This window comes from Ischnura elegans, chromosome 12, assembly GCF_921293095.1.
Source record: "Ischnura elegans chromosome 12, ioIscEleg1.1, whole genome shotgun sequence".
Lineage (NCBI taxonomy): Eukaryota > Metazoa > Arthropoda > Insecta > Odonata > Coenagrionidae > Ischnura > Ischnura elegans.
In genome coordinates, this window is record NC_060257.1 from 30,767,591 (window position 1) to 30,792,344 (window position 24,754).

Consider the following 24,754-nt stretch of genomic DNA (forward strand, 5'->3'; position numbering starts at 1 on the left):
CTCTAAAACCAATAGATGCGGATTTCTAACATTCCCGTTAGGGTGGTTGGAAATTAAAAGGAAAGTAACCTCTATTAGCCAAAATAACACTATACCAATGTTTTTCTGATGTAAGCAAGTTGGTGGGGTAGACATAAAATCCATTCAGTACTTATAATCTCAATCTCCTCAGAAATTGAAAAAATTACCTAATTGCTACAAAGCGTTCGCATTTGACGTTAGCTATAGCAGGCTTGAGAAGCCAAGACAAGAATTCATCTGAAAAAGGGATTATTATTGTATTTTGTAAAAAGATTCAAAAGGATGAGCACCATCATTGTTAAAGAGCTGAAAAGGACAATCAGAATTTTCTTTGGATTACCTGCCGTTATTACAGTACAGATACAGGTACACTTATAAGTTAACCATGATCATAAATATGTGAGCAATATAAATTAAATACAGTACATCTAGCCATAAATTCTGCATGAAATACCTTCTTAATTTTTTTCTCAAATCATCTTAAATTTGAATGGCGAAACGAATACTCGAAACTCGTTAAGGAACTTGATAAAAATCGAAAATCTCTTAGAAATACTGTAAGGTAAGTTTTCTAATTTGAATTCAAATAAAAAAATAATTAGCCACATTCAGACCATAGCACCCCATTTGTAAATCATCTATTCAGCCTTGCTTTTCTATATCAATCAATTATGAATGATAGCTGAAAAAGTAGCTCATAATAAAATAACACTTGTACATAAAAAACTGAATTCTATCTCCTCATTCCTCCCCATTGAAATACTACCTGTAAAAGATCTCAAAGGGATAAATTATGTGTTTGTAACCATTTCAACAAATTTTGGAGGTCTAAATATGCAGGTATGTAGTTCAAATGGCGTATGAAGTACACACAGAGCAATATCAATTTGCCCATTCACTATCGACAACCAATTAAATATGCATGAACATCAGCACCTATAAGTTATCATTTGGGACATATTTCTGACAAAATAGACTTTCACAATGTAATTACCTTTTTAAATTACAAATCACAAAAGATAAGCATTTTTCTTATAATTTTACTAACAAACATTTACTCCACTACTCTGTACAATACTGGATAATTTATCTTTAGGATCAGTCAATTTATCAGTATCTCAATATATATAGCTGTCAAGCCATGACTTAGAAGAAGCAGCCAATAATCAACTCCCATCCTTTCTCAAATGGATGAAACAACTCTTTCTCCGAGGAATAGAATCAAATATTTACCAACAATATCAACAAGCAATTTCTGGGCCAAATAACTGTGTCAACAGTAATTCACATACACATTGCCCAATCACCTTATTCAAATCAAGATTAAGAACCCACCCCTAAATAACTATATTTTTCCATCCTCTAACAACCATATCAACAATTAAATTAGTAACAATTATCTACACAGCCTGATTATATAAAAATTAACAAAACATTCTGAGTTGCACTGCAGTTTCCATGATACAATATAATAAATCCTGAGTGAAATAAAATGTATATGTATGCATGTATTCATTGTAAACATTTGGTGAGACATTGCTGAACATTAAAAAATTGCATAAAGAAACAATATCAAGAAAGACACTCACTTAAAAATATACACACATAATATTTATAAATTATCATATTTCCTTCACTATTTAATTGATAGTTGAGGCATATGCTTCAGCAAAATATGCAACACTTCTTTTAATGAGGAGAAGAAATGCACTTAATTTAATTACTATGCATTTTTCGTAATCACATCGGCACAAAATTTGACTTTACATTAAGTTACCTAAGGGAATATTGTTGAAATTTTCTTTTGCACCCCAATTACTTTGTCAGAGAGCAACTATAAAATGTATTCCATCATAGTGAAGGATAAATAATAAGTTATTAAAAAGTCTCTTTCAGAATGGCTGTGGGAGTTATCACAGAATATTTAACAAAGAGAAAAGTGGAAATGCCAATAACTGATACACTTTGCATACCTAAATTGCCAAACTATTGAAATTGCTGTGGTGAAGCCAACAAGACTTTTAAATTATAAAACAAGCATTTTTTTGCATAAAAAAACCTTCAAGGAAGAGTTTTATAAAATTCATCTATAAACACAACAAATAGACTGACCAACAATTACTCCTCATAATAATGAATTGAATGATGCTACACATATTCCTCACATTCCACCATTAACGGAACTCTCATTTCATAAATCCCTCAACAAATCAGTCAGTTTAGTTTCTCATTATCATCAATACCCATTTTATTCATCAAACTACCCCTCTTTTCTACACTTTGATTGCAAAAAAAAAACTTTAGAATCCAAAGCGGGTGATTCATTAATTATTTGGGTGTGCCTTTTCATGCAAGAACCAGGTCCGATTATAAGCAACCATAACTTAGAACGACAAAGAGTTACAAGAAGTATGGGACTGTTGAGTTAGCAGTTGCTTCCACCGTTGCATTTCCCAAGAGTCCAAGCCTTACGTCTGGTTGCGCAACTGTCGACAAGACTTTAGATAGTGTACCTGCGGCAGTAGTGGTAGTGTTGAAGAGTAGAGAGATGGCGGAGGAGACGGCTGCAGTGGTCAGCTCAGAGGCCAACGATGGTGTTGTCGAGTTGACAGTGGGGACGGAAGACATTAACATTGGGCCAATGGTGGATGTAGCCGGTGATATCACGGGTGGGATTGTGAATGGCATCAGGGGGAAACTGTAGTTTGGACTACAAGGGTCTGGAATGGGTTTCCCCAGCATTGCATCAAGCAGATATGCCACCGATGAGCCCGTCGTGAGTCCAATGTTGTACGATAGAGTCATTATGTTACCTTCATTTAATAAATGGAGAAGCAGAAACAATGATTAATTAACTAATCATCTCTTCACCCCTAACCACTCCAATTTTATTTTATGTTTCTTGAGAGTTACTCAGTTATAATATACATTTTAATCCTCCCCAATGTTTTGAGAACTTTGTCTTCCTCAGGGCTGGTAATTTATTTAAGAAAATGGTTAAAATATCATCCAATTAGCCTTTAAACGTGTATTTTATTAGTTATAAAAGAATTTCAAAATTAAAATGGATATAATTGGCAGTTAATACAGTAGGTCCTCAACTTCCAAACTTTCAGAGATACGAACATTAATGCTCAACTGAAAAATTCAAAAGTGTTGAAATCTTCTCGAGTTTCACAGTGAGTTGCTTGTAGGCCGATGTTTCCATGCCCTAAAGACAATGGCAAAGGCAGCCATCAAAATGTCGGCCTACAAACAACTTACCCGGTGGACAGCCCAAGAAGATTTCACTATTATTTAAAAATTATATTGGATCATATAAAATTTTGCTCATGAAATTAGAGCACTTTTAAATAAGTACCAAGGAGAATAATAACAGAAGGCATCATAGTGACAGTCTACTACCACATAACACCAACCAAATCGCATAAACTTACCAGTGAGCTCTCTCCTTTCGGCTGGAACTCTCTGAGGAGCTAAGATTATGGGAAGACTGCCTAGCAATCCATTTGAGAGTCCAAGAGCAGCTGATATTAAGAGGGGTGGTGCATCTCCAGGCAGCAGAGGATTTGCTCTAGGAGCCGTACAGGCAAGCAGACACGGCACCAATGCCAATCGGGAAACAGACAGCCACACCAATTGACCTCTTGTCCACTCACCAGGAGCTGACGCGAGGACCTAACGGTGGATTATTGGAACAAGTTAGGGATAATTTTGTTCTTGAATATAACTGTGGTTGGGCAAAGAACTGGAATCGCAACCCAAGTCAAAAAGAATTAGTAACCAAGTACATAATAGGGATGGGCAACTTAAATAGTTGAATACTTGAATATGCTGAATAATGAAGTGTTTATGATATTCTATGATCAAGGAAGATATAAAAATGTTGCCACGAATATATAGCTTTGAAAATTTGGTGGTACATAATTGATTATCACTCTAAATGTTAATTTCTTTGCAAAAATCTACATTCGGCCATAAATGACATTTTTTTATAATTGCACTAAAAGTTGCTAAAATGTTTTATCAAGTTTGAATTATTCAAATTCATAATAGTGTGCAAAGTCACTAAAAAAGTTTAATGTTCTTGAGGTAATCGTTTCAGTTCAGTTCATCTCCTCCATAAATGTCTTGAAATACAGCGGAAGAGCTGATAATCCCCGGGAAAATGCTCACTACATCAAGTGCTGTTATATCTGAAGATGAAGGATAAATCCCAACGATTCCCACATTCACCTACATTTGCTGCTCAACTTTTGTAACAGTACTATTTCATATTGGAATAAAATCTGCAATTACAACTTGCAGTTGCAGTTTGCATGTAATTTTGCACATGAAATATTGCAAAATGATCATTGGTACTCCTTTCCAAACTTCTAGCTGACTAACCATATTTCTAGAGAACACAGTTAGCATCGAAATTTCTGCCCAGCACTGCAACAGCGTCGATTAACCTAGCATGGTGCCAATCAGTCTATGACACAGACTGAGACTTCTTCCAGTGCAAAACTAGGATAACCTTAATGTACCAGATCTTTCGTAAAGACAACATGACTCAAGAAGTCGGCTATGGTTTCAAAATAGGACAAATATGTATAAATATGGGTGTTAAAAACCTTTAAAACTCCATCAGCAAGCATCCATTAATTATGTGAGGCGTTTAGGGGTGAGGGGGTCAAGCCTATTCTCTTCCAATCTAACGTATGGGAGAGGGGGGTCCTGGCAAGTATCACATAATAGGGTGGTTTCCTATTTTCTTTTTATTGCCTAAATCGAAAGATTATTACTCCTGGAGTACGTATTTCACGCTTTCAGATTTTTAAATGACGATATCTATTTTTTGCAATTAAATGAAAAGTGAAAATTTTCAAGCACACGAAAACGTGACGGCTAAGTATGAATGCTGGGAAAAGCCCACATGACGTCATTCTGGTTCTGGCTGCCGCCGTTTAAGGCCACCTTGGTGTGAGGCTATGAGCGCCGCTATTATGCAAGCTGCTAGCTTGGCTTAAATAAGGATTATTAATACCCTATCAAATGAAGGAAACTTTCCTGCCATATGCAATTTTAATAGGTGATTATTAAGAGATGTTTCTCTGAGCTCTGTGCCTCATGCATTGGTAATCTCAGACGATGTAAAACTCCTGACTACTCGTATAGAAACTAGGTCCCTGTGACGTCACGTGGAGTGGCATCGCATGGCCCCCAAGCTGGCCTTTTTCAACTAGTATGGTATTTGGAGGAGGCGACCGACAGCTTACGTCATTTGCACCATGAGGCAAGGGTAGGTAAGAGGCTAAGGGTGAAGAGAAACCCGGCGTCGGCATTAGCCTGCTCTTAGCGAAAGGCACCAAGGGGACCACGGCTTAACGTCCTATCCGACGGACAAAGTGTTGCACTTGAAATGTTCTCCACACAACATTCAAGCAGGGATCGGTGAGTCTCCGAAAATTCTTTGCCGCCACCGGGATTTGAACCCGGGCCCACGGGGTGGGAAGCCAACACTCTAGCCACCACACCAAACCGATCCCCGCCTTTTTCAAATGAGGTTAAAATTGACCATTAACATTCGTCTTAACTAGGATTTCTAAAACCAAATAATATGTATATTATGAATACACTAATGGTAGGCAACGAATCGTAATCAATGCCTTTCGTTTTCTTTGATGAAGGAAACTACCCTATTAAAGAAACAGTGAAAAAAATCTTACATACTAGTCTACACTAATATTAAATGAAAATAATTAAACAAATTGTTTTTTATCATACATATATCCAAAGCAATGAAGCATAGATTCACATATTTACACTAAAAATATGCATTTTGAACAATCTCACGTGAGATTAGAGGGAGGGGTATAGGGTTGAGCAAAATCTCACAATATCTCGCTAACGAGGGAGCTCCAAAAATCTCCAAAATCACCTCACTTAATTAACGGACAGCCCCTCACTGTCAAAAATAATAGAAAATTGTTGAAGCCCATAAGTTGGCAACTCACCTTGCCAATCAAATCTGCAGCATTGAATATTGCCATTAGGAGGACAGGCATCCATGATCCAAACCGGCAACTTGTGACTTCTGAGATGATTCCAGGATACAAACATAAGGTGACAAAGTACGCGAGGGCTATGGACACCATGTAAGGCCAAATTTGGCGGCTCACTTGCCATCTGGCTTTCAGCCCCTCTGAAAGAAGTCAAGTTTTCACTCATTATCCCACATGACACATCACAACAATTTCTCATACATAAAATATTTATTAAGATGAAGGATACATCCCCACAATTCCCACATTCACTTTTACTAGCCACTTAACTTTTGTAATACATAGTATTATGTATTTCACATTGGAATAATATCAAAAAATGCAACCTGTAGCAGCAGTTTGCATGTAATTTTACATATTAAATATCACAAAATGATTGTTGGCACTCCTTTGGTACTTGTTTCCCATGTTCATGGTATTTGGTTCCCATCCTTCGGCAGATGCTGTCTGATGCCAGCAGATGGGGCCCACCCAGAGCCTCCATCATAATCAATAAATAATTAAATATTAAATTTCATGACACACCCTATATTGGGCTTTTTATTTTGGAAGATCAATATTTTGTTGGTTAGGAAAAACAACAGTGAAGTGGAATGCCCGAATAAAAAAAATCTGTCAGAGGGAGAAAAGTCGGGTCAAAAGATGTAAAAGAGTTGGAGATGACTTAGAGACTTACTTTTGATTCCACCCCAAGCCTTAACGTTCCTGTAGCTGCTGCTTGATGACCCAGACCCTGAAGTACCTCCTGTTCCATAAAGAGGTCTCATTCTGACCACCACCTCCTCCACTTTATACGTTGTTCCTGTAGAGCCCGTGCTGGGACCCCTTGGCTCATACACAGGATTTGCAAAGCTGAAAGCTGATGAGGAGGCATTGCCGCTGTCTGTGTCCATCATGGGAGGACTTTGGTGGAGTTTGAGTACTCCATATTCCCCCTTGCCATTGCCTCCATCCCCTTCCAGAGGGTCCATCTGATTGCAAGAACAAGGGAGTATTTTGTTCAAATCACTAGAGTAATTACAATAATTTTCAGGTCCAAAATACACAACAGCAGAGGCACACAAACAAAATCACATTGCATCATTCATCAAATCAAATACATAGGTATAAATTTTAATTAAATTTAATAAATTTGAAGGAAAGAATTAAGTAAGCAAAAACAGCAGAAAAAGGAAAAAAAGAGATGGTACATACGAAAAAAAAACAAGAATTAAAGTACCTCACAAGTAACGGCAAATATTTAGAAGTTAAACACTATTTTCACCTTTTTTCTCCTGTAAATAAGCAACACTACATGCTTGTTGGGTTATATTCAGAGTACCTATGCCACAGCCATAGACTTAGAGCCAAGGACTGGAAACTGAATAGGTAAATTTTGTCAGCCTTTGATGTCGTCGTGGACAAATGCCACAGCTAGATGGCACAGTTGGCACTCATCAATCGTCAATACTCAACTAATCATAGCAAGACTACTAAGAACGTCTAATTTCATTCAGAAAGCATGAAATTTGGTACAGTTGTGCCTTGCACAAACCTATACTATTTAGCCCGAGGCATCCCCAACCCACAGGGAATGTATGGGGGAGAGAAAGGATGGTGAAAAAATTATGGAAAATTACTTCATAAAAATCCCATTTTCACCCTAGAATGGTGCACAGTTTCATTTTTTAACAAAACAAGAGCAGAGGTGATAATAGTGAAGTTTAAATTTTACTCTGCTCATCTGAAGTTGTGAAAATGGAGCCTAAAACTTTAAAATATATTTTAAGAGCTATTTTTGGCAGTTCTATCACATTTTAACATGGCCTTTTGGATGTTTCTATGACAAATACCAAATTTCACAGCTGTTAAAATAGCAATTTTTGTCGTACATGTAAAGATGTATACAAAAATATCTTTTCAATGGATGAATCATTCTCCTCATCCAGCCAGTTACTTGTAAACAACAATCAAAAGTTTCCAATAGTTGTCTCTTCTTCACACAGAAGAAAGAAATTTAAGCACTATAACACTTTGCATTAACAGTTGCTTAAGACAATTTTTTTGCATGAATGTTGATTTTGTCTATGATAACATCAATTTCAATCACTTTACCATCCAATGAGCAAAACATTATTCCAAAGACAACCCATATGGGCATGTGAATACTATATAATCCAGCAGTGATGTTGGACTGCTGGGCACTTAAATCTGGTGGCCTAAGGTTAACAGGACTGTGTACAGATTACTTAATTTTTATATCATCCTCAACACATTCTACAAGTCTTCATTCTGCACTGCCCATGCCACAAACTCATCACCAACACCATTCTCGTAGCATAGACTTATGCATTTAATCAAAGTTTCCAATAATTCAATGAAATTTTAGTCATAACTAAATTTATATAGCTGAGACTTCAAATTGAATTAAACTTGTGATGCCTCAGGAGGAAATAATAAATGAGTACCTATTCAATTTTATGAGTCATCTGTCACAGAAATTAAATTGGTACTTCAATAGATGCACAAAATAAAGAATAAGAATTCCATCACACACTATACATATATTCATGTGCCACATTCACAATAAGTGAATATTTCCTTGATAAAATACTTATTTCAAACAATTTAAACATCTAAAACTAACCGTAAACAAACAGGTTATCACTCAAATACATAGTTTCATATTTAAAACTGTTCTACATAATAATGATAAGCTACTCGTCTACATCGGCTATAGTTTTTAGAGGTACATTAGGTAATAGACTAATACATAGTTATTGGAATGTATTACAAAGATCTTTATTTGATTTAAAATTATTTAAAATAATGACTTAATAATTGATTAAGATGAGATTAGGTTACTGCTATTCTTATTGAAACTAGGGGTTAGTTGCTTCGATTTTAGTCATAAAATTAAGTAGGTACCTCCTTCAATGCCTTCCAGAGACTTGATAACTGGAGCAAATTACTGGATTGAGTCACTTTAAGTTTATTTCAGCACTCCTGGCCTATACTTTGCTCCCAAGCAGCACGTGAGAATGCATAATAGCTCAGAGCATGGACATTTTTTTCACTGCTGTGTAAGGATTTCATCTAACTTCCTTCAGAGGGACTGACATTGCTAGCAAGTGAACATTAAATTGTGGAGATCTGCAACTGAGCTAAATAAATAAAATAGTAATTGAATTCGATTAAAGAAATTCGATTTTTTAAAAATCTATATTGGTCACTAAAAGTGTAATTTGTGTCGATATTTAAATGAGAAGTATTATTTGCAATGTTTAGAAGAAATAAAGAGCAAAGAATGCATGAAGGCTAATACTAACTAGCATATGGAACATTATTTATCCAAATATGGATTAAAAATCAGAAGGATGACCATCACACATACTGACCTTAATCATATTTTTTTCATCAGTGTTTATTCTACTGTATCCAGCTAAAATTATTAACTTTAGCGACAGAAAATAAATCTCAGCTACACAAAATAGCTAAAAATTAAATTCAAAGGGCCAATAAGGATGTAATGAAAGAAAGAAACCAATATATACATCAACTCTGAAAATTTTTAATTAAATTAGATTCTGGTAAACATTTGAAATTTTCATTACTACGAAATTAAGAACCTCAGTCTCAGTCGCAGCAGTTACAAAAAGAACTTCATAACGAAGTTCCACGAATAGCAATGGCATTTAGGTGGATATACATTACGCTATGTTGTTATTATTATGCTACGTTTAAGTTCTCCTCATACACTGTACCCAAGGGTGTCAATCATGCTTTTTTCTTCAGTAGGAGATACTTCAGTACGCACGCAAAATCATATAGTTCACTTCATTCCAGTGGAATCACGTGCCCGAAATTTTAAGAAATAATTTATCAGAAAATAAACAAATTCAGGAGATAAAAAAGTCACCAAAAATTTAGAGAGTGCCATAAATACATTATTTCATTTAAACGATAAGAAGCTTTTGTCATTTTAGATTCATCTTTTGTCAATTTCATTTCCATTGAGCCATCCCTGGTAGATGCCATTGTTCTACAGATCAATAACAGTAAAATATGATTTATTTTTTTACCAACAATATGTTATGAATGAGGATGTGCTGGAATTAATGAAATTTGCTGCATTTTTCTGATGACAAAATCGAATGAATTTGTTTGTTTTCATATATTTGCACATCATTTTATTGCGTATATGATACAAATGACTCTGAAGCTATTCCACTGTATGACTATAAGTATGGGAGATTGAAGAGACAAGAAACTTTGGCAAGGCATGTTTTTTTGCAATGATTCCTGAAAGAAACATCCTCACAAAGTTAGTTATAATGAATCTCCAGTTTTCGGTCGGTCTTTCAGTCCCGTGAACTTAATAACGAGTCTACTGTATCATGAGGAATTTTAACCAGACTTAGTTGGATAAGGGAACAGAAATATCTAATTTTATCTAAGAGAAGAATTGTACCAGAATCAATCAGTCACTCCTTGCATTCTTTGCTCAATGGCTGAAGTATTAAAGGAATACATGACTTAAAAAGGTAATTCAAGTATTTAAGATGCAAATTTAAGATTGATGAAAAGAGGTGAATGATAAAATAAGTATTCATTCATGTTCCTACATTTTGTGAGAAATTCAATGTAGTTTGAGAGTGCAAAAAACTTCCCTTGCATGCATAGTGATGGGAAAGTTTAACAAGCAACCTAATCCATAATCCTACCAATCCTACATCTTCCGTTGGTTCCAGAACCAGCTTGTTCCCTTGCGTAAGCCCTCCTCCTCCTCCACTGTCAACGTTGACTCCACCCAGCTCCGTCCCCATTGTGCCATCCGCACCTCCGGTGGTTGACTGATTGCCCTCTTCACCTTGCCCAGAGCAGAGAGTCAAGTAGAATCGCACAAAGTGAGTCCGTCTCACAGCCTGTAATGTAAGTCATAGTTTGAAATAGTGACAATAACTTAGATTCGAAATTAAACTTCGTTATATTCCACACAGTATTTATTAGAAAAAAAACTCTTACCGGTTTTGACCTTTTCAGGTCATTATCAAGTGGTAAAATAAAGCTTTCTTTTATCTCCTAATATGTCCAGAAAAGTTGAAAACGGAAGAGTTTTTAACAAATACTATGCATTAAAATTAAAAAGAAGAACTTTGTGCTTTCACATTAATATTTATTCACAAATTTACGACCATGGTTTCAACGTTAGACGTCATCATCAGGTGAACTCTTCAGAGGTCCATCACATCCTTTTATTCCAGGCTAGGAGGGGGAGGGAGGAAAGTAACTAGGTTGAACGGATTGGTCTAGTTACTTTCCTCCCTCCCCCTCCTAGCCTGGTTTAAAAGGATGTGATGGACCTCTGAAGAGTTCACCTGATGATGACGTCTAGCGTTGAAACCATGGTCGTAAATTTGTGAATAAAATTAATGTGAAAGCATAAAGTTCTTCGTTTTAATTTTAATAATGAATCGCTTTCACCAAGTTATGCCTCAAACAATCAAATACTATATATATTACAAATGTTTATGATTAAATCTATCATGACACCATTACACTAAGTTAACTAGCAAACCATTGATTAGTTAAGAATAACTTTTAAATAAAGTTTTTCCATCTATATTTATTACAAAATTTCAATGTGATCTAGGCTTTGATGAAGATCTTCATCATCAACCCAGATCTTCAGAATCTGGATGGCGATGAACATCTTCAAAACCAAGGAGGCGTTGAAATTTTGGAAATACGTGAGGAAAAACTAAGTTATTCTAATTATTTCAGCATCACAAAGTCAAGCACACAACAACAGAATGAACCATAGAATAATTATAGGATAAATTAGCATCAAAAAAACATTCTCAGTCATCAGGATTGCCTTTAGTTGTAGTAAAGATCACAAGGTCTCCAGGCACAACAGGCACAAAAGTAAGGACTGGAGAGAAATAGCAACATCGGATATGAAATATTTCAAATCTATCCAAGGCAAGTCAGCAGCATGTGGGGGAGCAGAAATTCTTGGCAGATATTGACTGAAGCATTCCCCATCCCAGTGAACACCCCAAAAATGTACCCCCTTCCCACATCAACCAATGAAATCACTTGGTTGCCCTACATAATGGGCAGGGAACATGGATCTTTGCAATGAATTCCATTCATCGTCAATCACATCAGCAGGGAGAGCATGAACTAATTGTATCCAACTCCTGCACTAAACTTGCCCAATATGTAAAAGTATATAAATTGCATAAAAATACCCCAGGTTGGGCAGAATCACAGGACACAAAAAAAGATAAAAAAACACTCACAGTACTAAATTTTCGGTGGCACATTACCACCTTCCTCAGAGTTAGGTAGGAGACTGTAGGTAAAGGATGAAAAATAGCTGAGGGAAGGGGAAATAGTGGGGAGGTAGGGTCCAAAGGGGGACGGGGGGAAGAGTGTGCTGAGGCAATTAAGGGATTATCGGTTAATACTTAAGCCGGGAGGAAGTATAAAAATTTTAACAGATAGGGAAATGCAAAATTAAAAAATGCAGTAATGCAAATTTTAATGTGAATTCAGCAGTTTCTGCAAATATACTAATTCATTTTTCTCTCGAATTTGAACAGTTTATGAGCATTTTTCATTATTTATCACTTTTTAGTTCATGCTGTTGTTAATAAGTTTTATGAAAGCATATGTAAGTGATGTTTTTTGTTAAAATGAGGAAGAGTATTATTTTCAAATTTTTAACTAAACGTGGTGCGTATAAGTAGGGACTTACCCCTCATTCAAATTCTTTTTCTCAAATTTACCGTAGTGGAAATATCTAATAGGCAGATAAACTAAAAGCATAGCACTGAATTAGTATCCATTATGTAGTCGTCAAAATAACACATTAATGCAAAAATCAACACCATTTTGGTCATGTAAATAAAGCTAACTTTTTTGCATCTCTATTAATGGATCATTTCAGTTTTTATGAATGGTTGGAGCTGAAACATGGTGAAAAAATATTGGTGCCATACAATAAATTTAGAGGTAGCAAAATAACAAAGCTAATGAGTACCTGATGGAGTATAGCACAAGCACCAAGAAATGCAACCGAAGTACCAAAGAATATGGCGGTGCTTGCTCTTTCATCTCGAAGAAGGAGCTTTGTCAGAACTCTGTTGGATGACACAAGCAATCCTGCTGCACCTGTGAAACAAACACCATATAAAAACATTTAATAAAAATATACAAATCTGCAAAGGGCATAGAAAATGGGGAACTGAAATTCTGCTGTCTGTTACATGACTGTTTTTCTTATCATCCTCTTAAATAAAGTTCTTTTTTCTCCTATCAAACTCAACTAAGCATAGACATCAGCACTTCATCTCCCATAATCAAAGGTAATACTTTCATACCCACAATATTCACCTATGCAAATGCATGGGAAAAATCAAACTACATAATAGGAATAAAGTAATTAAAAACAAAATGGAATACTCACTTTCACCAGTCATGACTGCTTGTGTGTATCGACTTGGTAGCATACTTGTGTATCCATAGAAGCTTGATTGCTGAACTATGGTGGGGAAAAGAGAACATTTTTATTGCTGATTAAGTAATGGAAATTGTTGAAAAACCAATAATTGTACATGAAAATTCTAGACATTGTCACACCAATACAAGTATCTACATCTACATCTATATAATACCCCGCAAGCTGCCTAAAAGGCGTGTGGCAGGGGGTGTTAGGACACCAGCCGTTTACAGCTAAAAAAAAAATAAAGTGCTCTAACGAGGTTGGTACTAGCGTTTATTAAAGTCCTTTATGGTTCGGGGGAAAAACGAATTCCCATATCTATCCGTTTGGCAAAACATCTCTCTTAATTTATCGCTTCTATCGGACCTGGAAATATAGTGTGGCTCTAATATTATGTTCTGTGTGTCGCTCTTAAAGATATCCATTCTCAATTGTTCAAGCAATCTAAGCCTAGCGTGCAGCCTCCGAGTCTCCAAGTATGTACCTATTTTAAGTATTTTGAAAACTTAATGAAGATGAAAATAAATATACATATATAAAGTACACTCCCGATTATCCGGGCTAATGATGGGGAGAGACAATAATCGCGAAACACAAATAATCCAAACTTTCACTTAAATGTCTTGTAATATTCATGATTTACATAAAACAAACAATTTATTATTATTGATGCAGTTGTTCTGTTTAAGAGTGCTTCCCGGACTCATTGAGGGCTCTCTTTGCCAGTTCGCGATCTTTATAGCGGCGATAACATGGTTGTACTCGTATTATAACATAATTTATATAATTATAATATAATATAATATAATTATTAATGCTCCATGTAAGGCCTCGTATCGTAAACCACACATCCATGGCTAAATGATCCCGGATACAGGAAAGTGGTTTGCACAAATGCTTCAAAACCACTGCTCGACATCGTAAACTACACTGTCAGTCACCATGCCAAGTAGTCGTGTCTCGCACAAGTTGCCCCGGTTGCAACTGCTGCGCGACGTATATCCGTGATCAAGGAGCGCAGTAGCGCACTGCAAGGCTTGGAAAACAGGAACACGATGCTCCCCTGAATGCAGCTAGCACATCATTGCTTCAGTTTTACGAAGGCGATTCTTACGGAAATAATAAGTCCGGTGTATCCTGGCATTAATGCAGTAATTCCGATGATTTTGCGTCTGATTCTATTTTTTATAAAGATCGCAGAAAAAATTGAGAGAGAGTGAAAATCATGCACAGATCATCCGCAACCTGGATAAACCGCAGCCAGATAATCGGGAGTCTGCTGTAATTACATAAAAAGGCAAATACTTTCTTCTGATGAATGCCTAAGCAACTTGAATAATATAAAAGTAAGCATTACTGATATGAAATCAAATACTTTCAGAATGTGAAAAGATCAAATCATACAAAATGTACTACATATGAGAGGTTTTCATCTTAATTTAACTACTGTTAAATTTTCAGTGATACTGTCGCTGCTGTGTTTTCACTCAATTTAGCCCGTTGAAAACACGTGATTTCAGTTAAATATCTGACTTATATGCTGAAATTTGATGAAGATCAAATTATACCTATGATCCTACAACAATGCAACCCACACATCACTTCTGTATTGCTAAACTTTCATGGCAGTCATCATTTTCTAGGCACAATTAAATTCATTGCAAATAGGTTAAAAGGGTATTTGGTTTCAGAGTAATGGATCTCCAATTAGTTAATGGAGCATCAGGTAAAACATCTTTGAACACCCCCAAACCAAAATCCTTGAAGAGTGAGATGGCCCAGGGGAAATATCAGGTCCTCCTACCCAAAATATGTGAAATTCTGCTGTTTCGTCTGAGGGAGTTCTGCCCCCACCTAACCAAAGCAACCTTTGGGTGGAATCAGTAACTGGGTGGCCAGCCAGCCAAAGCAGAAAAATTCATGCATAATTCCAGGTTTTCCAAGGAAAATTTAAAACATTGCACGGGTTGATCTCACGTTAATCCTGCGATAAATAAGAATTTTAAGACACCCAAAATTACTTCAATACTTTGAAATAGTATTACATTTATGTATTATTTTACGTTCCTAAATTAAATATCTATACATAGTATTAGAAATCTTACAGTTAATTCATGGATGTCTTACTCAGCACCTCAAGATACGAGTCATTATTTAAAGAGTTATATAGAATAATACACATATGTTTTATACAGCACAATTTAAATTGTAACCAATGCATTGTAAATCATACATGTACATACGGAAGATGGAAAAACCTTATAGGCCACATCTTGAGACATGATGGCCTGATGAAGACAATCGTCGAAGGACAAGCGGAAGGCAAGAACGGAAAAGGAAGACCTCGAACAAAATATACGGAACAAGTAAAGAAAGATGTGAAAGAGAAGAATTACGTAGGTGTGAAAAGATTAGCAGATAGGAGAATTGAGAGGAGAGCTGCGTCAAACCAATCCTAGGATTGTTGACCAGTGATGATGATGAGGACATTTACATAAAATTGCCCTTAGTAAAAAAATCTATTCTTCATATTTTTTTAATCTTATAAGTCAAGAGTGCTAGGAATATCGATTCTGTTGTCTTGTCTGACAATACACGTTTCGATGCGGCTGTAACAATTCTACTAATCTACTGCCCTCAAAATTACGACAAATAAATTTTACGCCAGAAAATGGGTGCTGAACTGGCAAAATTTTATGTGAAATGAATTTTAAATAAAAGACTTTGAAATTCCAGATTGGACCACAAATTCATGAATAATTCATGGGACTAAAAATTCACTACTGACAACCTGACTATCCTGGTCACTGAACACCCTGAATGAGAAAGTGTACTGCAAGAATTAGTAGAAGTTTATGAAGCTTGGTAAAAATCCATCCATAATTCTGGAACTGCATTGAGATATGTGAAAGCACATATAGACCATCAGTGTTGCATGAAATGAAGGGAAAAGAGTTTTAAACTTTTCTTACCAGTGCATCCCAGAGAAACAACAGCAACAGCGACCAAATTGATGGTGTATGATGTTGCTTGGCCAAATGCTTCCCACCATACCTCACCACAAGCAACAATTAGGAGGGTGATGAACGACACCACATATCCTGAAGAAAAAGAAAAAAAAATACATTTACTTGCACTGCCTACACCAATGAACTCAAAACGATTGAATGCTGGCTGCTTCACACCACATGTGCTATCAGAGGAAGTCATGCTGAAGCCAGTCCTGGACTTCCAAACCGACCCCTTGTACTTAAACTCTTTCCTGCTGGCACCAACAATAGGAAAATGTTTTCCGTGTTATGAGTAGCAGAGATTCTTTTAAACCTTTCTTTAAGGAGCTCATTTTTGGGTAGGAGTTGCCCAGTTATTCATGTCTGTCCGATTTGCAACCCAACTCAATAGGGCACCCGGCCATTACCCCGGCGACTGAACTCAATCCTTCAAGTCCATGGTCAACTTATAGCATAAGCGGTGTTTTTTAAAATAATTATCATTCATGATTTTCAATAATATTAACCCTTTAACTGCCACCGGGCTGATATATCGGCCCTCACTGGTTGAGCGAAAACTGCCAGGGGCTGTTTTATCAGCCAGACTTATTTCACTTGTTTTCGTGATTGAGGCCTTTTCAAAAATAGCCTTGGCAGTCTTCGTACATCCCACCTGAAATGGGCTGGCAGCAAAAGGGCTAGGGACCACTTTTAACCTTTTTCTCTGTTGACTTCAATTTTTTAAGCTGCTTTAGCGTAGAATGGGCATGCTGATTTCAAAACTGTAGTTTTTAATTCAGTCGATGGCAGTGGGGTAGCAAGGAATTTTGTTGGGGGGGGGTCCAAAACCATGGGGAAAAAATTTTAAACAACAGGGTACCAAGTAGAGGGTTTCAAACTAATTTTAACACCCTTCATATTAAAAAAAAAAACTTTATATTTCAAATAAATCTATTGTAAATTCATGATTTTTCAATATTATGTTTCCTTTTATGAAGGAAAGTAATTGAGTTTTTTATATTTTGGGGGGTCCGGACCCCCCCGACTTCCCCCTCTCGCTACGCCACTGGTCAGTGGTTTATCTGAAGATTTTTCCTATTTTCATTTCCAAACCCAAGCGTAACATTTTAGGTCCTGAGCATATAAACATGTTTTTAAAAACAACTTGAAAGCCTATAAAAATTATTTTTAATTTTTAAAAATACAGTGAAACCTCTATTTTACACTTTTGAATGGACCACTTACAAAAAGTGCAAAATTGAGGAAATTGTAAAATAGAGTATCATTGTTTAAAGGCGGTATTGTTTGGGACCTGATAAAAACTGTGCAAAATCAGGCAAAATGTATAATGGGGGAATGTAAAATCGAGGTTTCACGGTATTAAAATGTGTATGAAAATCTAAAAAGCATTCCTTTGATTGTATGTACCCAGAATAAACTTGAATAATTACTTCGTTTAATAGCAGGAATTTGAAAATGCATTGGGATCTGAAAATATCCGATCCGAAAGATCCGGCTCCGAAATTCAATCCGGATCCGATCTGAATCAGGATCCGAAAAAAAATCCTGGATCCGTCCATCCCTAGTTACAGCTTTTAATATTTTACTCCAAATAGCTTGAGAAATATGTGACAGCAGGCATGAAGCCAGGGAGGGGTTTTGGAGGCTTCCACCATCCCCAAAATATTATCCTTTGAGGAGACTACCCGCAATACATCTGCTGAGGAGATGCTGACCATAGCAGTTTCTATACTCTGACTCTCCAATTTTCGAAACAGTTACATTTAATGATGCTTGCCAACATACAGCACCAAAACCCAAATAGGGACAAGTAGGGGATAGGTGGTGGGCCTGAGGGATAATCTCCCAGCAGTAGTAGGGGTCTGAACAAAATTACCATTTTATCTAGCGCAAGTTGGATAGCCCTTCTCTGGATCCACCACTGCCAACAACTAGAGAGGAATTAAATGTTCAGCATTACGCAAACCAAATAATACAATTGGTTTTCTGATGTGTGCAAATTGACAACAAAATACCAGTATAGGCAACCTGCATATCATCCAAGCATCCCCTAGAGCCAATAGTGCCAGTGTGACAGATCAAGAATTTGGAAAAATACATAAGATACATAAAATACATACATATCTCTTAATCATTTAATCTCCATTAGAATGAAAATTTTTAAAAAATTGGTGTTAGACCCCATTTCTTGCCTCTCCTAGGAGAAGTAATACCATCATTCTATTGCTATTGAGTCCATTAGTAAATGCTCTAATTCAAGGTGAGCACAAAACTTTGTTAGAATTAGCAACTGGATATTGTGGAATACGTACCGAAGGTGATCCTTGTGTTCAGAGAGAGAGTTTCAACCAACAGGTTGTTGCCAAGGACAGCTATGAAGGCTACTAGCACATAGACGAGAGAGAGATCAAACACGATGGTTGAAGCTGGAAACCTTGCTTGAAAATAATCTACTGCTATGATGAAACTGCAAAACAGTAAAAACCCAAATTACTTTACCCAGACAATTAAAAAACATTCGCTTTATCTGATATGCATTGTACTTAGCTAAGCCGTAACATATGTCATCAGCTCTTAACCATTTACAACTCATCTATTTTATCATTTATATATACCCTCCCAGATCATATTTATTCTCGGATGAAACAAGTATTTCCCTTAAAACACAGTCACCAGATAACATTCATATGATAAACCAAGTTAGATAAAGTTCAACAAAGGGCTAAAATTATATCTAAAGTTGGACCCAATGAAGGAGTACCAGTACAAAATAATGATCTCATAGAAAATAAAACCAGAGGTTTAAAACATGCTAAACGATCAGTTTTGCGTAAAGCATGTTGCCTAGCCTGTAGTATCTCCCTTAACATTCCATGCAGCGGACGATACCATTGGATATCTAAATGAGGCTGATATATCCTTAACACGCTGTTATTACACGATGAATATTTTGACAACATTACATAGATATCCTGTTTGTAACATCCACGACAGGGTTGTTAAAATAAAGTTAAATAGATATCTAAGATGTAATATCTGTAATATTAAAAAATTGCAATTCCAAACAGTATCTGTAGGTAGCATATGTTCAGCATAGAATTGAAGAGCACAAATGTTTTGTTTGTACGTCTGGGGATTACTAAAAACCATAATAAGCACACCCATAATCTACTCATTAGCTAGATGTTGTGAAGTTATCTGAGAGATGTTATAATATGGACATCTATGTCCACTGTTGGATAACATGGATATTGCACGGATATTATTAGTTAATGCCGACAATGTTATTTGGATGTTGCTGGGATATTTATTGCTGCTTGGGATGTTTGCTTCATTAACAGGTAGCCTTTAACTATCATAGCCTACAGGTCACCTCACAGATATTTTCCAATAATTAGTTTTTCTCTTCATACAAGGTATATTTTATCAGAAGCTACTGTGAGAAAATCAAATTAAGCACTCGGCCACTCCCAAAAAATGCCCCTTCTTGGCATTGATATTCTGTACATTTGGGTCGGCAGACTTATGATAAAAAAAAATTCACCTCTCAGAATGCACTTAATTTCATTTTTCACAATGCCACCCTTTCCCCTATACTCAAACAAGTTTTCTTTAGCATTTTAACAATTTTATGCTCATGTCATTCAAACTGATCAGGGAAAGCTAAAACACAGTCGTGAACTGCTTCTCCCAATATCAATTACCTGATTAACTCTTCGATTTAGTAATAGATTAGGATAAAAAACCCTTTGCTGAGGGTTTATTTATCCTGGACAAATACAACATATATATGAAACTAGCTGGTTACCCGGTGTTGCTTGGGAAGGATAGTACACATGAGAGTGGGAAACTTGAAATTCATGGTCACATGGCAGGATTTTTAGGTAAAGGAACAAAGGAGGTATGGTGATGGCCCCCCCCTAATGTATCCTCACGGTTGGCTCAAAATTGAAATAAGACAGTGAGCGGAAGGCGCTGAACAGGAAACAATGGAAAAAACAATATCCATAGCCTGCGGTTGACCTATCTGCTAGTAAACATTAACCATTGTGTATGTCCGTATGTGCTTAGACCACAAACATCATGTGAATGTATAATCTAGCAAAAGGGTTAGCACCAAGAAGGTTGGTTATGGTTTTTGGAGGAGGCGACCGACAGCTGAGGTCATTTGAGCCATGAGGGAAGGGTTTGGTAGGGTGGAGAGAAACCCGGCGTCTGCATTAGCCTGCTCTTAGCGAAAGGCACCAAGGGGACCACGGCTTAACGTCCCATCCGACGGATGGATTGTTGCGCTTGAAATGTCCTCCACACAACATTCAAGCAGGGATCGGGCAATCTCTGAAAATTCTCTGCCACCGCCGGGATTTGAACCCGAGCCCACCGAGTGGGAAGCCAACACTCTAGCCACCACACCAACCCGATCCCCGGTTAGCACCAAGAGGATTAATAGTTAAGTGAAGTATCTTTTGAGATATGTTTTCCCTTAGAGGGTGTCAAGAGGTGTGCCTAACCGGCAGGATGTCCAACTGCCGAAGTAATATTGACGTAACGATATTGAGGAAACAACACTAAGGACACGTCGGACACAACTGAAAGTAGCACTACAGGGTTTGGGAGCATGAGATGCACTATGCACTAACTTTAGTCACAGTCTATGCAGCCATATGGAAACACATGGCAGACATACAAACAGACATTCTCTTTTATTTCTATATAGATAATTAAATATAATACATCAATAATGTTCGGTAATTAAAAAATTGAGAGCAGCATTCTGTTCAGTTACTTCATTGGGGACATTCAGGATGGTGAGGGCTCAGAGCTTTCACTGAGCATAGGAGTGGACCACTATGTAGCATATTCTCATTCTCTTTGGATGGAACAGTTAAAAGAGCACTAAGGCTTTTGAATCATCTAGCAACACACCACTTGCCAGCAAGAGCTAATATTCATCGTTTTGATCTCTGCATTTCTTCCGGGTTTCCTTCCGCGTCAGACCATCGCCACGGAAACCTGCGTTCTAACATTCATCGTTTTGTTATGTTGTTGCTACCTATCTTAGTTTGGTTTATGCAAAGGCTATTCACAATGTAAGAAATGCTTCTGACTGCTGCCACTTGGCGAGTGCCAGTCGTGTATATCTTGGTGTCCGTGAGCTTGGCACCTCAGGTGGTGTTCAGCCATGGCAAAGGGAACATCTCCATACTGCCCATTTTTTTATACAATTAAAATTGAAAATGTGCCCCACAGTTGAAAATCCTGCCAGTTGTGAGGTATGGTCAGTTACAATGCCCGACCTCAGAAGGCAAACCACACCCAAGAACTCCTTCATTTATTCAAATGGGAGGTTTTCCCTCTTCCACTCTATAAACCAAGTGACTTTTACATGTTTCCAAGAATGTCAACAGCACTTTGACATCAACGACAAGCTCTGGGTGAGCATAACTGAATGGCTGAGATTGCAGGCAGCAAAATTCTATGATGAAGGAATTTCGAAGCTACATTCTCAATTTGTTTATTGACTTTGTAGAAAATAAGTATTTTAGTAACCATTTCAGATGTATACTTATTATAAAAAATTTTCTCTGAACTTAATTTTTTTAATTCAAAAACATTCCTTACTGTGTACATACCCCTCATGTATTAATAATTATGCTAACATTGAGACAAAAGTCATATTTTGGGTCGTTAAATTATAATTAGTTGAAATATATTATCATCACTATCTCCAATGCCTGTTTTGTTGCAAATTTTTCTCAATTATAGTAATAGCCTGCACTGACTTGTCAATTTGCTTTAGTCATCTTGATCATGTTCGCTCAGCAATCAATATAAAGTATTTTTGAAATGGTGTAACTCATCTGTAAGTTAATAAATAAATATTTGAGCTCCCCAATCAGCAATGAGTGCTCAGGCAAGTGGCTGTAAAGACCGCTGCTATACCCAAGTGTAATACCCACCAGGTGTAAGTGTAGTAAGTGTAAGCGTAATACCCACCCGCCAAGTATACTGACAAGAGGGTTCTGAGTTCAAATCCTGGGTGAAGCCTAATTAGGCTTAGGTGTTCTTAGGAACACCCCAACTCAAAGAATTACGTGGGCGAGAGATAGGAGCTGACCCCTTCTGCGAATTGGTGAAATTTATACATCTCCAGGAGACCCTGGGTTGAGCTACTTGCCCGAACCAATCTTCACAATGAATCACAGACAATGACGAAAAATGTTCCAAATCATTGAAATCAGTTAATAAACCAAATAAAATAATTATACTCTGCCCAGACAGCACAATTGCTTGTATACAAAATGTAAATCTCAGTTAAAATTGTATTAATGTTTATAAAACCATTGTATTACTGCTGTATTCCAAAACCTCCAAACAAATCAATTGTAATACGATTGTAATATAGAACAAAAATAGGAGCAAAATGCAATTTTTAAACCCAGTGTATTTCCCATCTCTTTCCTTTGTAAAACAAGAGAAATATGATCGTAATTATGTTTTTAACAATTAGCACTGCACCACTTTTGCCATGAGTTAGATCATCAAGTTCTAATGCACGCGTAAGTAGAAGTTAGGTAGAAATTACATACTTTAGTTCAAAGATTTTTAAGTTCTTCTGAGATCTGACTCGAGACAAATAAGAAGTGCGATTGGTAGCTCTGCAGCCACTCTAAACCAAAAGGAAATGGTGAAGTAACTTCATTATAAAGTTTCATTGATACCTCTGCGTGCACATATGTTTCATACCAAGCCAAGATACGAATCGAGAGGCAATTACTCTGCAAATTACTTCGCGGCATTGAATGGAAAAATTAATACCTTGGCAATGTTAATTCCAGGACCATATAGTAAGCAATTGCCCATTTAATGGGTGACTGTTCACTATGGCACTGGAGGTAACACCTGATGAGACTTGTATTTGCAACTGTAATACAATTATATTACAAATAAAGAAATACAATTTTTAATACATTTGTAATTCAACTTTGTACAAAAATAATAATATATTTTTTCGAGGACAGCTGACAATGTATTACCAATATAATACAATTGTGATACAACATATAGGTACTCAGTTTTGAAAAACCTTAGTAATACGATTGTACTACAAATGTATTACCACAATTGTGCTGACTGGGTGGATGAAATAATACTGATTCACAGGCAAATAAATTACAAATTTTCAAAACAATTACAATAAAAATCCAAAATGAAGACTAATAATTATGAAAATGAAATATTAATCCTTAGTAAGCTTAAAAGAACCAAAATATTAATTTACATGAGCTATAAATACTGAAAGAGCATTTGTACAGAGAATATAAAGTGATATACCATTTATTTACATGAAGGACATAAGAACAAGCGAGCGTCAAAGGAAAAATGCAAAGAGCCACTCCCATTAATTGAAAAAGAAACTTAAAATTACCTGTTATAAGGTAGAAGAAATCCAACTCCAGCAAGAACTAGGGCCAAATATATGCAGTTGCACTTGTCAACAGGAGGCGAGATGTGCTGGTGGTTGCCATGAGTAAACCTAGCAGCTGATGGTCGAGATTTACCCAGTTGTATGTAGCCTCTGCTTAAATTTTCATCCATCTTTGTTCTATTTATGGGGTGTCTGCCTGATAACAAATGTTATGTCCACGCAGAAGTGGAATTTTACCGATAGAATGGCCTTACCTCGTCATTCGCACTACTTAAATTCAATGATGATCGTAAATATATCATTTTGAGGCATATTTTGATGGCGAAGTACAGTGATCAATAGCTACTTCGTCGCATGTATAACCTCATACGCAGATCCCACACAAAACACTATTTACAAATCGCAATAACAATTCACACCTGTAATAACATCCTAAATAATTAACCGGCTCCTTTCGGAAATCCTATACGACAGTTGAAGATTGGAGAGGTATTTTATTTCCCTCCGTGCGCATGTCTTGACCGAAAGTCAGCATTGATTTTTCCGCCATGAACATAATCACAGGTAGAGCAGGTTAAAGGGAACTAATTACCTAGAGCGCACTGAGTGTTACCATTAACTAATGAAACCTATTTAAATAATTTACGCATTGAATTTGCACTTCAGTAAATAAATATGCAATAATAAAGATATTTTACCATTTTCTTGACGAAAGTAGGACGTGATGACGTAATAATTACGCAAGTTTCTCCTG

The 24,754-nt window shown here is 36.5% G+C and overlaps 1 protein-coding gene across 4 annotated transcripts in view; it reads right to left on the reverse strand.

The window, feature by feature from the left end:
- LOC124168770 (equilibrative nucleoside transporter 4) overlaps positions 1 to 24,708 on the reverse strand; it is a 74,551-nt gene extending 49,843 nt beyond the window's left edge. For 2 of the 4 annotated variants that reach the window (XR_006866981.1, XR_006866980.1), the window contains exons 1-9: positions 24,001 to 24,708; positions 18,884 to 19,038; positions 16,533 to 16,661; positions 13,525 to 13,599; positions 13,099 to 13,229; positions 10,772 to 10,972; positions 6,745 to 7,039; positions 6,021 to 6,208; positions 3,459 to 3,699 (exon numbers count right to left, since the gene is read on the reverse strand). Coding sequence is in view for 2 of the 4 variants with exons in the window: in XM_046547060.1 (XP_046403016.1) it covers positions 2,422 to 2,834; positions 3,459 to 3,699; positions 6,021 to 6,208; positions 6,745 to 7,039; positions 10,772 to 10,972; positions 13,099 to 13,229; positions 13,525 to 13,599; positions 16,533 to 16,661; positions 18,884 to 19,038; positions 24,001 to 24,170 (1,998 nt within the window). In the remaining 2 variants the exon portion in view is untranslated. Of the gene's footprint in view, positions 1 to 993; positions 2,835 to 3,458; positions 3,700 to 6,020; positions 6,209 to 6,744; positions 7,040 to 10,771; positions 10,973 to 13,098; positions 13,230 to 13,524; positions 13,600 to 16,532; positions 16,662 to 18,883; positions 19,039 to 24,000 lie in introns of those variants that run through there. The other 2 variants (XM_046547060.1, XM_046547061.1) reach the window with 2 other exon arrangements.
- Positions 24,709 to 24,754: the final 46 nt, after the last annotated feature.